At 45.3% G+C, this 16569-nt stretch overlaps 1 protein-coding gene across 4 annotated transcripts in view; it reads left to right on the top strand.

The window, feature by feature from the left end:
- Positions 1-16569, top strand: part of pparg (peroxisome proliferator-activated receptor gamma) — a 130538-nt gene that overhangs the window by 94060 nt on the left and 19909 nt on the right. For all 4 annotated transcript variants that reach the window (XM_020484043.2, XM_031825886.1, XM_020484044.2 and 1 more), the window contains exons 6-7: positions 1224-1362; positions 3125-3556. In XM_020484043.2, the coding sequence (XP_020339632.1) occupies positions 1224-1362; positions 3125-3556 (571 nt within the window). The remainder of the gene's footprint in view (positions 1-1223; positions 1363-3124; positions 3557-16569) is intronic.

The raw sequence follows: 16569 nt of genomic DNA, 5'->3' as shown, positions 1-16569 counted from the left end.
ATCTTTCTTTTGGTGGTTTTGAGTCAGTAGAATGGCCTCTCTAGTGTCCTAAGTTTTCATAATTGTGACCTTAATTGCCTACCGTCTGCAAGCTGTTTTAATGACCGTTCCACAGGTGCATGTTCATTAGTTGTTTATGGTTCATTGAACAAGCATGTGAAACAGTGTTTAAACCCTTTACAATGAAAATCTGTGAAGTTATTTGGATTTGAACTAATTCTCTTTGAAAGACCGGGTCCTGAAAAAGGGGGGAAAGTCAGTACTAGTGGGTGGGGGAGGGGAGGGGTGCTGTGGGATTATTTAAGATACTCTTTGAAGAGGTAGGGTTTCAGATGTTTACCAAAAATAGGCAGGTACTCTGCTGTCTTAGCTTCAGGGGGAAGCTGGTTCCAGCATTGGGGTGCTAGGTCATAAAAGAGCATTGACTGGGCTGAGCCGGAGCTACCCTCCCATAGAGGTGGGAGGGCCAAGAGACCAGAGGTGGCAGAACAGACTACCCAGGTTGGGGTGTAGGGTTTTATCATAGCCTGAAGGTAGGGAGGGGCAGTTCCTCTTGCTGCTCCGTAGGCAAGTATCATAGTCTTATAGTGGAAGTGAGCTTTGACTGGAAGCCAGTGAAGCGTGCAGAGGAGCAGGGTGACATGGGAGAACTTGGGAAGGTTGAAGACCAGATCTGGTGGCAGTGTTCTGAATAGGTTGCAGGGGTTTGATGGCACATGTTATAACAGGGTGTTGTCTCCACATTGTCATCATGTTATAACAGGGTGTTGTCTCCAGATAGTCATGTTACGACAGGGTGTTGTCTCAAGATAGTCATCATGTTATGACAGGGTGTTGTCTCCAGATAGTCATTGTGTTATAACAGGGTGTTGTCTCCAGAAAGTCATCGTGTTATAACAGGGTGTTGTCTCCAGAAAGTCATCGTGTTATGACAGGGTGTTGTCTCCAGATAGTCATTGTGTTATAACAGGGTGTTGTCTCCAGAAAGTCATCATGTTATAACAGGGTGTTGTCTCCACATAGTCATCATGTTATAACAGGGTGTTGTCTCCACATAGTCATCATGTTATGACAGGGTGTTGTCTCCAGATAGTCATCATGTTATGACAGGGTGTTGTCTCCAGATAGTCATCATGTTATGACAGGGTGTTTCCTTGTCTCCAGATAGTCGCCATGTTTCACAGTAATGTGCTTGATTTTGTTTGTTTGTTGTCTCTCTGCAGCCGTTTGTAATCCATGACATGAAGTCTCTTCAGGAAGGAGAGAGGTTTATCAACTGCAGGCAGATGCCCCTCCATGTTGTCCAGGAGACCAGGACTGAGGCGGGGACTGAGGCTGGGACTGGAGCTGGCTGTGGTCTAGGTATTATCATGTTGTATTTTTTTATATATTTTATTTTACCTTTATTTAACCAGGCAAGTCAGTTAAGAACAAATTCTTATTTTCAATGATGGCCTAGGAACAGTGGGTTAACTGCCTGTTCAGGGGCAGAACGACAGATTAGTACCTTGTCAGCTCGGGGGTTTGAACTTCCGGCTACTAGTCCAGCGCTCTAACCACTAGGCTACCCTGCCGCCCCACTAGGCTGTCCTCTGTGGGGTTGGCTGTGGTCTAGGTATTATCATGTTGTATCTGTCCTCTGTGGGGTTGGCTGTGGTCTAGGTATTATCATGTTGTATCTGTCCTCTATGGGGTTGGCTGTGGTCTAGGTATTATCATGTTGTATCTGTCCTCTGTGACTGTTTTCCCTGTACCTTTTTTTTCTTCTATTTCTTTTGCTTTTTTGTAGTGATTAGTTACCTTTCTACACTGAACAAAAATCTACACTCAACATGCAACAATTTAAAAGATTTTACTGAGTTACAGTTCATGTAAGTGAATTAGTCAATTGAAATAAATGCATTAGTCCCTTATCTATGGATTTCCCATGACTGGGAATACAGATATGCATCAGTTGGTCACTGATACCTTAAAAAATAGATAGGGGAGTTGATTGTGACCTGTGGAATGTTGTCCCACTCGTCTTCAATGGGTGTTCGAAGTATCTGGATATTGGCGGGAACTGGAATACACATCAATCCAGAGCATCCCAAACTGGCTCAATGGGTGACATGTCTGGTGAGTATGCAGGACATGGTTGAACTGGGACATTTTCAGCCTCCAGGAATTGTGTACAGATCCTTGCGACATGGGGCCGTGCATTATCATGCTTAAACATGAGCTGATGGCGGTGGATGAATGGCACGACAATGGGGCTCACGGTATCTCTGTACATTCAAATTGCCTTTGATAAAATCCAATTGTGTTCGTTGTCCATAGCTTATGCCTGCCCATACCATAACCTCACCGCCACCATGGGGCACTCTGTTCACAACGTTGACATCAGCAATCCGCTTGCCCACACGAGCCATCTGCCCGGTTGAAACCGGGATTCATCCATAAGAACACACTTCTCCAGCTTTCCAGTGGCCATCGAAGGTGAGCATTTGCCCACTGAAGTCAGTTACGATGCCGAACTGCAGTCAGTTCAAGACCCTTGTGAGGACAATGAGTGCGCAGATGAGATTCCCTGAGACTGTCTCTAACAGTTTGTGTAGAACTTATTTGGTTGTGCAAACTCAGTTTCATCAGCTGTCCGGTGGCTGTTCTGAGACTATCCCGCAGGTGACAAAGCCAGATGTGAAGGTCCTGGGCTGGTATGGTTACACGTGGTCTGAAATTGTGATGCTGGTTGGACGTACTGCCAAATTCTCGAAATCAACATTGGAGGTGGCTTATGGTAGAGAAATGAAGATGCAATTAGTTGGCAACAGCTCTGATTTCTGACATTCCTGCAGTCAGCATGCCAATTGCATGCCGTCTCAACTTAAGACGTCTGTGGCATTGTGTTGTGTGACAAAACTGCACATTTTAGTGGCTTTTTGTTGTCCCAGCACAAGGTGCACCTGTGTAATGATCATGCTGTTTAATTAGCTTCTTGATATGCCACACGTTTTTGTGCATATGGAACATTTTGAGCGTCTTTTATTTAAGCTCATGAATCATGGGACCAACACTGTACATGTTGTTTATATTTTTGTTCAGTGTGTATGAAATAACACTGAACAAATATGATTTGCTGCAGGTGGATGTCTGGCAGTGAGTGAAGGTCTGGCTGTAGGTGGAGGTGTTGGTCTGGTCCAAGAGCCCACTGACGAGGTGCAGCTCAGGTTCTTCTACAGCTGTCAGTCGCGCTCCGCCGAGGCCGTCCGAGAGGTCACAGAGTTCGCTAAGAGCATCCCTGGCTTCGTGGGATTGGACCTGAACGATCAGGTGACTCTGCTGAAGTACGGCGTCATCGAGGTGCTCATCATCATGTGGGCTCCACTCATGAACAAAGATGGTACACTGATCTCCTATGGACAGATCTTCATGACGAGAGAGTTCCTAAAGAGCCTGAGGAAACCCTTCTGTGATATGATGGAACCCAAGTTTGAGTTCTCTGTTAAGTTCAACACCCTGGAGCTGTATGACAGTGATATGGCACTCTTCCTCGCCGTCATCATCCTCAGTGGAGGTTAGTATTGTAATATTATTATTATTAGCATCCTTATATAATGACAACCACCTCAATTGAGCGGTGGGGCTTAGCTATCATCCTCAATTGAGGTGGGTGCGGTTTGCCATCATCCTCAATTGAGGTGGGTGGTGCTTTGCTATCATCCTCAGTGGAGGTGGGTGGAGTTTGCCATCCTCCTCAATGGAGGTGGGTGGGGCTTAGCCATCCTCCTCAATGGAGGTGGGTGGGGTTTGCCATCCTCCTCAATGGAGGTGGGTGGGGTTTGCCATCCTCCTCAATGGAGGTGGGTGGGGTTTGCCATCCTCCTCAGTGGAGGTGGGCGGGGTTTGCCATCCTCCTCAGTGGAGGTGGGCGGGGTTTGCCATCCTCGTCAGTGGAGGTGGGCGGGGTTTGCCATCCTCCTCAGTGGAGGTGGGCGGGGTTTGCCATCCTCCTCAGTGGAGGTGGGCGGGGTTTGCCATCCTCCTCAGTGGAGGTGGGCGGGGTTTGCCATCCTCCTCAGTGGAGGTGGGTGGGGTTTGCCATCCTCCTCAGTGGAGGTGGGTGGGGTTTGCCATCCTCCTCAGTGGAGGTGGGTGGGGTTTGCCATCCTCCTCAGTGGAGGTGGGTGGGGTTTGCCATCCTCCTCAGTGGAGGTGGGTGGGGTTTGCCATCCTCCTCAGTGGAGGTGGGTGGGGTTTGCCATCCTCCTCAGTGGAGGTGGGTGGGGCTTTTCAGTCTAGAAAAGTGGTATTCCAATTTTTTTAAGCATGGACCCTATTTTTTTCATTCAAATTTCTGGGAAACCCATTTTTTTTGCTAGGATTTCTCGCAACCTCATCCCACCACACCCCAAATCTAATGACACAAACATAAAAGCTGTGCATTTTAGATTTTTACATTGACAAATAACCTTAAATTCATAAAATGTTAATCTCTGAAAAATAAAATATATAAATATATATATATATATACTCAATGTACTCAATACAATTGTATTTTCAATTGATCTTTCTCAAAAACGTTCGATTTTTGGCCGCCCGAGTGGCGCAGTGGTCTAAGGCACTGCATCGCAGTGCTAGCTGTGCCACTGGAAATTCTAGGTTAATTCTAGGCACAATTGGCCCAGCGTCGCCCGGGTTAGGGGAGGGGTTGGCCGGCATGGATGTCCTTGTGCCATTGCGCACTAGCGACTCCTGCGGCGGGCCGGGTGCAGTGCAGCTGACACGGTTGCCAGGTGTACGGTGTTTCCTCCGGCTTGCTTCTGGGTGAAGTGGGCATTGTGTCAAGAAGCAGTGCAGCTTGGTTGTGTTTCGGAGGTCACACTTCTCTCGACCTTCGCCTCTCCTGAGTCCATGCGGGAGTTGCAGCGATGAGACAAGGCTGTAACTACCAATTGGATACCACGGACCACAAGAAAGGTTTCAAGTGTTTGTAGTAGCAGCATAGATTTAGGGTTAATCAGTACAGCGACAGCTAGTGTATGTCAGAAAGACAGGTTTGACCTGTTTGTAGTAGCAGCATAGAGTTAGGGTTAGGGTTAATCAGTACAGCGACAGCTAGTGTATGTCAGAAAGACAGGTTTTACCTGTTTATAGTAGATAATTAATGTGACAAAAGGAGTGAAGATGGTTCCTAACCCTCTGCCTGTTACACATGTGGAGTTGCATACATACAGTAAGTGGATTTGGCAGCATACAACATAAGTGGAGTTGGCAGCATACAACATAAGTGGAGTTGGCAGCATACAACATAAGTGGAGTTGGCAGCATACAACATAAGTGGAGTTGGCAGCATACAACATAAGTGGAGTTGGCAGCATACAACATAAGTGGAGTTGGCAGCATACAACATAAGTGGAGTTGGCAGCATACAACATAAGTGGAGTTGGCAGCATACAACATAAGTGGAGTTGGCAGCATACAACATAAGTGGAGTTGGCAGCATACAACATAAGTGGAGTTGGCAGCATACAACATAAGTGGAGTTGGCAGCATACAACATAAGTGGAGTTGGCAGCATACAACATAAGTGGAGTTGGCGGCATACAACATAAGTGGAGTTGGCGGCATACAACATAAGTGGAGTTGGCGGCATACAACATAAGTGGAGTTGGCGGCATACAACATAAGTGGAGTTGGCGGCATACAACATAAGTGGAGTTGGCGGCATACAACATAAGTGGAGTTGGCGGCATACAACATAAGTGGAGTTGGCGGCATACAACATAAGTGGAGTTGGCGGCATACAACATAAGTGGAGTTGGCGGCATACAACATAAGTGGAGTTGGCGGCATACAACATAAGTGGAGTTGGCGGCATACAACATAAGTGGAGTTGGCGGCATACAACATAAGTGGAGTTGGCGGCATACAACATAAGTGGAGTTGGCGGCATACAACATAAGTGGAGTTGGCGGCATACAACATAAGTGGAGTTGGCGGCATACAACATAAGTGGAGTTGGCGGCATACAACATAAGTGGAGTTGGCGGCATACAACATAAGTGGAGTTGGCGGCATACAACATAAGTGGAGTTGGCGGCATACAACATAAGTGGAGTTGGCGGCATACAACATAAGTGGAGTTGGCGGCATACAACATAAGTGGAGTTGGCGGCATACAACATAAGTGGAGTTGGCGGCATACAACATAAGTGGAGTTGGCGGCATACAACATAAGTGGAGTTGGCGGCATACAACATAAGTGGAGTTGGCGGCATACAACATAAGTGGAGTTGGCGGCATACAACATAAGTGGAGTTGGCGGCATACAACATAAGTGGAGTTGGCGGCATACAACATAAGTGGAGTTGGCGGCATACAACATAAGTGGAGTTGGCGGCATACAACATAAGTGGAGTTGGCGGCATACAACATAAGTGGAGTTGGCGGCATACAACATAAGTGGAGTTGGCGGCATACAACATAAGTGGAGTTGGCGGCATACAACATAAGTGGAGTTGGCGGCATACAACATAAGTGGAGTTGGCGGCATACAACATAAGTGGAGTTGGCGGCATACAACATAAGTGGAGTTGGCGGCATACAACATAAGTGGAGTTGGCGGCATACAACATAAGTGGAGTTGGCGGCATACAACATAAGTGGAGTTGGCGGCATACAACATAAGTGGAGTTGGCGGCATACAACATAAGTGGAGTTGGCGGCATACAACATAAGTGGAGTTGGCGGCATACAACATAAGTGGAGTTGGCGGCATACAACATAAGTGGAGTTGGCGGCATACAACATAAGTGGAGTTGGCGGCATACAACATAAGTGGAGTTGGCGGCATACAACATAAGTGGAGTTGGCGGCAATACAACATAAGTGGAGTTGGCGGCATACAACATAAGTGGAGTTGGCGGCATACAACATAAGTGGAGTTGGCGGCATACAACATAAGTGGAGTTGGCGGCATACAACATAAGTGGAGTTGGCGGCATACAACATAAGTGGAGTTGGCGGCATACAACATAAGTGGAGTTGGCGGCATACAACATAAGTGGAGTTGGCGGCATACAACATAAGTGGAGTTGGCGGCATACAACATAATACAACATAAGTGGAGTTGGCGGCATACAACATAAGTGGAGTTGGCGGCATACAACATAAGTGGAGTTGGCGGCATACAACATAAGTGGAGTTGGCGGCATACAACATAAGTGGAGTTGGCGGCATACAACATAAGTGGAGTTGGCGGCATACAACATAAGTGGAGTTGGCGGCATACAACATAAGTGGAGTTGGCGGCATACAACATAAGTGGAGTTGGCGGCATACTACATAAGTGGAGTTGGCGGCATACTACATATGTGGAGTTGGCGGCATATTACATATGTGGAGTTGGCGGCATACTACAGTAAGTGGAGTTGGCGGCATACTACAGTAAGTGGAGATGGCGGCATATTACATAAGTGGAGATGGCGGCATATTACATAAGTGGAGATGGCGGCATATTACATAAGTGGAGATGGCGGCATATTACATAAGTGGAGATGGCGGCATATTACATAAGTGGAGTTGGCGGCATATTACATAAGTGGAGTTGGCGGCATACTACATAAGTGAAGTTGGCGGCATACTGCATAAGTGAAGTTGGCAGCATATTGCATAAGTGTAGTTGGCAGCATATTGCATAAGTGTAGTTGGCAGCATATTGCATAAGTGAAGATGGCAGCATATTGCATAAGTGGAGATGGCAGCATATTACATAAGTGGAGATGGCAGCATATTACATAAGTGGAGATGGCAGCATATTACATAAGTGGAGATGGCAGCATATTACATAAGTGGAGATGGCAGCATAGTCCAGGTAACCATTTGGTTACCTGTTCAGGAGTCTTATGGCTTGGGGGTAAAAACTGTTGAAGCCTTTTTGTCCTAGATTTGGCACTCCGGTACCGCTTCCCATGCAGCATATTATATATTGTCATATTTTTATTGTAATTACTTCGCCACCATGGCCTATTCTGGCACCACCCGGCCAGGTCTCTGACCTCCCTATAGGCTGTCTTGTCGTTGTCGGTGATCAGGCCTACCACTATTGTGTCGTCAGCAAACTTAATGATGGTGCTGGAGTCGTGCCTGGCCATGCAGTCATGGGTGAACAGGGAGTACAGGAGGGGTCTGAGCACGCACCCCTGGGGAGCTTCAGTGTTGAGGATCAGCGTGGCAGATGTGTTGCTACCTACCCTCACCTTCTGGGGGCGGCCTGTCAGGAAGTCCAGGATCCAGTTGCAGAGGGAGGTGTTCAGTCCCAGGATCAATAGCTTGGTGATGAGCTTTGAGAGTACTATGGTGTTGAACGCTGAGCTGTAGCCAATGAACAGCATTCTCACATAGGTGTTCCTTTTGTCCAGCTGGGAAAGGGCAGTGTGGATTGCAATAGAGATTGCATCATCTGTGGATCTGTTTGGGCGGTATGCAAATTGAAGTTGGTCTACTGTTTCTGGGAAAATGGTGTTGATGTGAGCCATTACCAGCCTTTGAAAGCACTTCATGGCTACGGATGTGAGTGCTACGTGCCTGTAGTCATTTAGGCAGGTTGCCTTTGTGTTCTTGGGCACAGGGACTATGGTGGTCTGCTTGAAACATGTTGCTATTACAGACTCATTCAGGGACATGTTGAAAATGTCAGTGAAGACACCTGCCAGTTGGTCAGCACATGCCTGGAGCACACGTCCTGGTAATCAGTCTGGCCCCGCAGTCGTCCGGAACAGCTGATGCTCTCATGCATGCCTCAGTGGGCAGTTCGCGGCTGTGCTTCCCTTTGTAGTTTATAATAGTTTTTTGCACGCTTTGAGGATAACGGTGCCACCGACGTGGCCCGGCTACCAAGGACTGTAGCCTCTCCTTATACGTGAGTGAGTAAAACCTTTAAACTTGTTAACTTCTTATGGTATAGGGGACAGTTGCGTCCCACTTTGGCAAAAGCCCAGGGAAAATGCAGCGCGGCACATTTTAAAAAATGATGTAAAAATGTAACTTTCAAAAGCATAAGAAGCTATTATCTGATGATAGCACAACAGTAAACAAAGAGGGTAGCATATTTCAACCCTGTAGGCGCAACACAAAACGCAGAAATAAAACATGCCTTACCTTTGACGAGCTTCTTTTGTTGGCACTCCAATATGTCCCATAAACATCACAATTGGTCCTTTTGTTCGATTAATTCTGTACATATATATCCATTTATTTGGCCCATTTGATCCAGAAAAAAACAGCTTCCAAAATGCGCAACGTCACTATAAAATATTTAAAAAGTTGCCTATAAACTTTGCCAAAATATTTCAATCTACTTTTGTAACGCAACTTTAGGTTATTTTTAACGTTAATAATCAATCAAATTGAAAACGGGTCTATCTGTTTTCAATAGAGGACGAGAGGAAACAAACGCTACTTTTCAAGTCTAACACAAATCTCAACAGTGTTACCCATTTCCTAGATGGCCGGACATCTTCATTGCACAAAGGAATAACCTCAACCAAATTCCAAAGACTGGCGACATCCAGTGGAAGCGGTAGGAACTGAAAACAAGTTCCTAAGAAATATAATTTGCCAATGAGAAATCAATGAACAGACAGAGACCTAAAAAAAAAATTCTGAACGGTTAGTCCTCTGGGTTTTGCCTGCTACATAAGTTATGTTATACTCACAGACATGATTCAAACAGATTTAGAAACTTCAGAGTGTTTTCCATCAATAATATGCATATCTTATATTCTTGGCATGAGTAGCAGGAAGTTGAAATTGGGCACGCTATTTATCCAAAAGTGAAAATGCTGCCCCCTATACCTTAAGTTAACCCTCGCAATGCTGCTGGCCCAGACAGCATCCCTAGCCGCATCCTCAGAGCATGCGCAGACCAGCTGGGTGGTGTGTTTACGGGCATATTCAATCTTTCCCAATCCCAGTCTGCTGTCCCCACTTGCTTCAAGATGGCCACCATTGTTCCTGTACCCAAGAAGGCAAATGTAACTGAACTTAATGACTATCGCACCTTAGTACTCAGCTCTGTCATCATGAAGTGCTTTTAGAGACTCGTCACGGACCATAACACCGCTACCTTACCTGCCACCCTAGACCCACTTTTTTTTGCTTACCGCCCCAATAGATCCACAGGCGATACAATCACCGTTACTCTGCACACTGCCCTATCCCATCTGGACAAGAGGAATACCTATGTAAGAATGCTGTTCATTGATGATAGCTCAGCATTCAACACCATGGTACCCTATAGTAGGTAGTAGTAGTAGTAGTAGTAGTAGTAGTAGTAGTAGGCTTGATTACCAACGATGAGGAGACAGCCTACAGGGAGGAGGTGAGGGCTCTGGGAGTGTGGCGTCAGGAAAATAACCTCACACTCAATGTCAACAAAACAAACGAGATGATTGTGGATTTCAGGAAACAGCAGAGGGTGCACCCCCCTATCTACATTGACGAGACTGCAGTTTAGAAGGTGGAAAGCTTCAAATTCCTTGGCATACACATCACTGACAAATTGAAATGGACCACCCACACATACAGTGTGGTGAAGAAGGCGCAACAGAGCCTCTTCAATCTCAGGAGGCTAAAGAAATTTGACTTTTCACTTAAAACTTTCACAAATTTTTATAGATGCACAATTGAAAGCATCCTGTCGGGCTGTATTACCGCCTGGTACGGCAACAGCACCACCCGCAACCGCAAGGCTCTCCAGAGGGTCGTGCTGTCTGCCCAACGCATTACCGGGGGCAAACTACCCGCCCTACAGGACACCTACAGCACACGATGTCAAAGGAAGGCCAAAAAGATCATCAAGGACATCAACCACCCGAGCCACTCCCTGTTCACACCGCTACCATCCAGAAGGCGAGGTCAGTACAGCTGCATCGTAGCTGTGACCGAGAGACTGAGAAACAGTTTCTATCTCAAGGCCATCAGACTAGCCGGCTACCACCCGGCTACTGAACCCTGCACCTTAAAGGCTGCTGCCCTATATACATAGACATGGAATCACTGGTCACTTTAATAATGTTTACATACTGCTTTACTCATCTCATATGTATATACTGTATTCTATTCTACTGTATTTTAGTCAATGCCAGTCCGACGTTGCTCATCCTAATATGTATATTTCTTAATTCCATTACTTTACTTTTAGATGTGTGTATTGTATGTGAATTGTTATATCAAATCAAATGTATTTATATAGGCCTTCGTACATCAGCTGATATCTCAAAGTGCTGTACAGAAACCCAGCCTAATACCCCAAACCGCAAGCAATGCAGGTGTTGAAGCACGTTGGCTAGGCAAAACTCCCTAGAAAGGCCAAAACCTAGGAAGAAACCTAGAGAGGAACCAGGCTATGAGGGGTGGCCAGTCCTCTTCCAGCTGTGCCGGGTGAAGATTATAACAGAACATAGCCACGATGTTCAAATGTTCATAAATGACCAGCATGGTCAAAAAATAGGTCTGGGACAGGTAGCACATCCGGTGAACAGGTCAGGATTCCATAGTCGCAGGCAGAACAGTTGAAACTGGAGCAGCAGCATGGCCAGGTGAACTGGGGACAGCAAAGAGTCATCATGCCAGGTAGTCCAGAGGCATGGTCCTAGGGCTCAGGTCCTCCAAGAGAGAGAAAGAAAGAGAGAAAGAGAGAATTAAATTCACACAGGACACCGGATAAGACAGGAGAAGTACTCCAGATATAACAAACTGACCCTAGCCCCCCGACACACAAACTACTGCAGCATAAATTCTGGAGGCTGAGACAGGAGAGGTCAGGAGACACTGTGGCCCCATCCGAAGATACCCCCGGGCAGGGCCAAACAGGAAGGATATAACCCCACCCACTTTGCCAAAGCACAGCCCCCACACCACTAGAGGGATATCTTCAACCACCAACTTACCATCCTGAGACAAGGCCGAGTATAGCCCACAAAGATCTCCGCCACGGCACAACCCAAGGGGGGGGCGCCAACCCAAACAGGAAGATCACATCAGTGACTCAACCCACTCAAGTGACGCACCCCTCCTAGGGACGGCATGAAAGAGCACCAGTAAGCCAGTGACTCAGCCCCTGTAATAGGGTTAGAGGCAGAGAATCCAAGTGGAAAGAGGGGAACCGGCCAGGCAGAGACAGCAAGGGCGGTTCGTTGCTCCAGAGCCTTTCCGTTCACCTTCAGACTCCTGGGCCAGACTACACTCAATCATATGACCCATTGAAGAGATGAGTCTTCAGTAAAGACTTAAAGGTTGAGACCGAGTTTGCGTCTCTCACATGGGTAGGCAGGCCATTCCATAAAAATGGAGCTCTAAAGGAGAAAACCCTGCCTCCAGCTGTTTGCATAGAAATTCTAGGGACAATTAGGAGGCCTGCGTCTTGTGACCGTAGCGTACGTGTAGGTATGTACGGCAGGACCAAATCAGAGAGATAGGTAGGAGCAAGCCCATGTAATGCTTTGTAGGTTAGCAGTAAAACCTTGAAATCAGCCCTTGCCTTGACAGGAAGCCAGTGTAGGGAGGCTAGCACTTGAGTAATATGATCAAATCTTTTGGTTCTAGTCAGGATTCTAGCAGCCGTATTTAACAGTAACTGAAGTTTATTTAGTGCTTTATCCGGGTAGCTAGAAAGTAGAGCATTGCAGTAGTCTAACCTAGAAGTAACAAAAGCATGGATTAATTTGTCTGATTAAGGACATTATTCATTTGTACATGTTGTCGTGGCGTTGTATTAGTTAATGTGACGACTGTTGCTCATCGAACGATTAAAGGTTTCTAATTGCCTGATTAACTGAAGCAATCAATTATTAACATTAACCTGGGGAACCATGGGAAAATTAGTTTTATTGAGTTTCTATTTCCCAAATTAACTCTAAGAATATCAGAATATCGATTTTACAACAGCTGCTAATTAACCAGTTACCTCTACAGTCTCGTTCTCAACGTCGCATAATCCGGGAATCTGCACGGACCCGTGTCTCACCAATGAGTTTGTACCACACCAATCTTAGTTGAGTATTTATTTACTAGAAAGCTAAAATGATGATAAAAGATATACATACACAAAAACACATTCTAGGCTATTGATTAGAACTTAGTATAACGGGCCAACACACTATGGCGCGTGTTACCCAAAATGGGGATTTAAAAGAGAGAGAAAAATAGAAAATACACGAGAGAAATATAAATTTGGGTGAATTTGTCAGCTATGCTTATTATAACCCTAGCCTTGCCCCAAACTGCCGCTCTTATGGGTCAGAATATAATGATGTAATTACGTGGGGAAGGTCTCCGTGGGTTCTCCGCGTGGACCATTCAGGCTGCTCAATGACGCACTTCTCCGGGTTATGTAAGGGTTATATTAGGGTTAGGGTTATATTAGGGTTATGGTTATGGTTATGTTGGGGTTGGGGTTAAATTAGGGTTATGGTTAGGGTTATGTTGGGGTTAGGGTTAAATTAGGGTTAGGGTTATATTAGGGTTATATTAGGGTTAGGGTTATATTAGGGTTATATTAGGGTTAGGGTTATATTAGGGTTATGGTTAGGGTTAAATTAGGGTTAGGGTTATGTTGGGGTTAGGGTTATATTAGGGTTAGGGTTATGTTGGGGTTAGGGTTATGTTGGGGTTATGTTAGGGTTATGTTAGGGTTAGGGTTATGGTTAGGGTTAAATTAGGGTTATGGTTAGGGTTAAATTAGGGTTATGGTTAGGGTTATATTAGGGTTAGGGTTATAATAGGGTTAGGGTTAAATTAGGGTTATGGTTATGGTTATATCAGGGTTATATTAGGGTTAGGATTATGGTTAGGGTTATATTAGGGTTAGGGATATGGTTAGGGTTATATTAGGGTTATATTAGTGTTAGGGTTATATTAGGGTTGGGGTTATGGTTAGGGTTAAATTAGGGTTATGGTTATATTGGGGTTAGGGTTAAATTAGGGATAGAGTTATATTAGGGATAGAGTTATATTAGGGTTAGGGTTATATTAGGGTTATATTAGGGTTAGGGTTATGGTTAAGGTTAAGTTAGGGTTAGGGTTATATTAGGGTTGGGGTTAAATTAGGGTTATATTAGGGTTATGGTTATGGTTATGTTTGGGTTAGGGTTAAATTAGGGTTAGGGTTATGGTTATGTTGGGGTTAGGGTTAAATTAGGGTTATGGTTATGTTGGGGTTAGGGTTAAATTAGGGTTAGGGTTATGGTAATGTTAGGGTTAGGGTTATATTAGGGTTAGTGCTTCATTATACACCATAGCCTACTGCTGAGTCACAATCACTACCCCCCCCTCGCCCCACCACCCCCTTCTCTCTCTCTCTCACTCACTCACTCACAGATTATACAATTTACCTTTAGATTGATCGGTGAGCAGTGGCTTTACTGTTTGATAACACTCCAACCTTGAACTCTCTCTATCGCTCGCTATTTCTCTCACTCTCTCTCTCTATTCATCTATCTATATTGCTCTCTCTGTTCATCTATTCAATTCAAGGGGCTTTATTGGCATGGGAAACGTGTTAACATTGCCAAAGCAAGTGAGGTAGATATTATACAAAAGTGAAATAAACAATACAAATTAATAGTAAACATTACACATACAAAAGTTTCAAAACAATAAAGACATTACAAATGTCATTATATATACAGTGTTGTAACAATGTACAAATGGTTAAAGTACACAAGGGAAAATAAATAAGCATTAAGATGTGTTGTATTTACAATGGTGTTTGTTCTTCACTGGTTGCCCTTTTCTTGTGGCAACAGGTCATAAATATTGCTGCTGTGATATCAAATCAAATGTATTTATATAGCCCTTCGTACATCAGCTGATATCTCAAAGTGCTGTATAGAAACCCAGCCTAAAACCCCAAACAGCAAGCAATGCAGGTGTAGAAGCACACTGTGGAATTTCACCCAGTAGATATGGGAGTTTATCAAAATTGGATTTGTTTTCGAATTCTTTGTGAATCTGTGTAATCTGAGGGAAATATGTGTCTCTAATATGGTCATACATTGGGCAGGAGGTTAGGAAGTGCAGCTCAGTTTCCACCTCATTTTGTGGGCAGTGAGCACATAGCCTGTCTTCTCTTGAGAGCCATGTCTGTCTACGGCGGCCTTTCTCAATAGCAAGGCTATGCTCTGTACATAGTCTGTACATAGTCAAAGCTTTCCTTAAGTTTGGGTCAGTCACAGTGTTCAGGTTTTCTGCCACTGTGCACTCTCTGTTTAAGGCCAAATAGCATTCTAGTTTGCTCTGTTTTCTGTTAATTCTTTCCAATGTGTCAGTGTCATCTATCTATATCGCTCTCTCTATCCCTGAGGGGGAATGTGCATTTTTGTGCCCTCTTCACTACTGTCTTGGTGTGCTTGGACCATGATAGTTCCTTAGTGAAGGAACTTGACGCTCTCGACCCGATCCACTAGAGCCCTGTCAATGTAAACGGGGCGTGTTCGGCCCTCCTTTTCCTGTAGTTCACGATCAACTCCTTTGTCTTACTCACGTTGAGGAAGACGTTGTTGTCCTGGCACCACACTGCCAGGTCTCTGACCTCCTCCCTATAGGTTGTCTCATCGTTGTCAGTGATCAGGCCTACCACTATCGTGCCATCTGCAAACTTATTGATGGGGTTGGAGTCGTGCTTGGCCATGCAGTCGTGGGTGAACAGGAAGTACAGGAGGGATGGTCAGCATGGCGGATGTGTTGTTGCCTACCCTCACCACCTGGGGTCGGCCCGTCAGGAAGTCCAGGAACCAGTTGCAGTCCCAGGGTCATTAGCTTCGTGATGAGCTGTAGTCAATGAACAGCATTTCACATAGGTGTTAATTTTGTCTAGGTGGGAAAGGGCAGGGTGGAGTGCAATAGAGATTGTGTGATCTGTTGGGGCGGAATGCGAATTGGAGTGAGTCTAGGGTTTCCAGGATGATGGTGTTACTGTGAGCCATGACCAACCATTCAAAATAATTTATGGCTTCAGATATGAGTCCTACTGGGTGGAAGTCATTTAGGTAGTTTACCTTGGCGTTCTTGGGTACAGGGACTATGGTGGTCTGCTTGAAACATGTAGGTATTACAGACTGGATCAGGGAGAGGTTGAAAATGTCAGTGAAGACACAGTGAAGAGCGTGATCACACAGTCGTCTAGACAGCTGGTGCTCTCATGCATGGTTCAGTGTTGCTTACCTCGAAGCGAGCATAGAATGCATTTAGCTAATCTGGTAGGCTCATATCACTGGGCAGCTCACGGCTGATTGAACTTCCGGCGCCGACAGAGATGGCCACCTCGCTTTGCGTTCCTAGGAAACTATGCAGTATTTCGTTTTTTTACGTGTTACCAAGATAATTCTCTTCGATTATAATCACAGCCACATATATTCCCCTCCAAGCAGACACATTGATGGCCTTGAACAAACTTTATTTGACTCAAATGTAAACTGGAAACCACATATCCTGAGGATGCATTCATTGTATCTGGGGATTTTAACAAGGCTAATCTGAAAACAAGACCCCCTAAATTCTATCAGCATATCGATTGTGCAACCAGGG

This window comes from Oncorhynchus kisutch, linkage group LG5, assembly GCF_002021735.2.
Source record: "Oncorhynchus kisutch isolate 150728-3 linkage group LG5, Okis_V2, whole genome shotgun sequence".
Lineage (NCBI taxonomy): Eukaryota > Metazoa > Chordata > Actinopteri > Salmoniformes > Salmonidae > Oncorhynchus > Oncorhynchus kisutch.
Note: the sequence above shows the minus strand (reverse complement) of the source record. Positions and strands in the feature narration are given on the sequence as shown.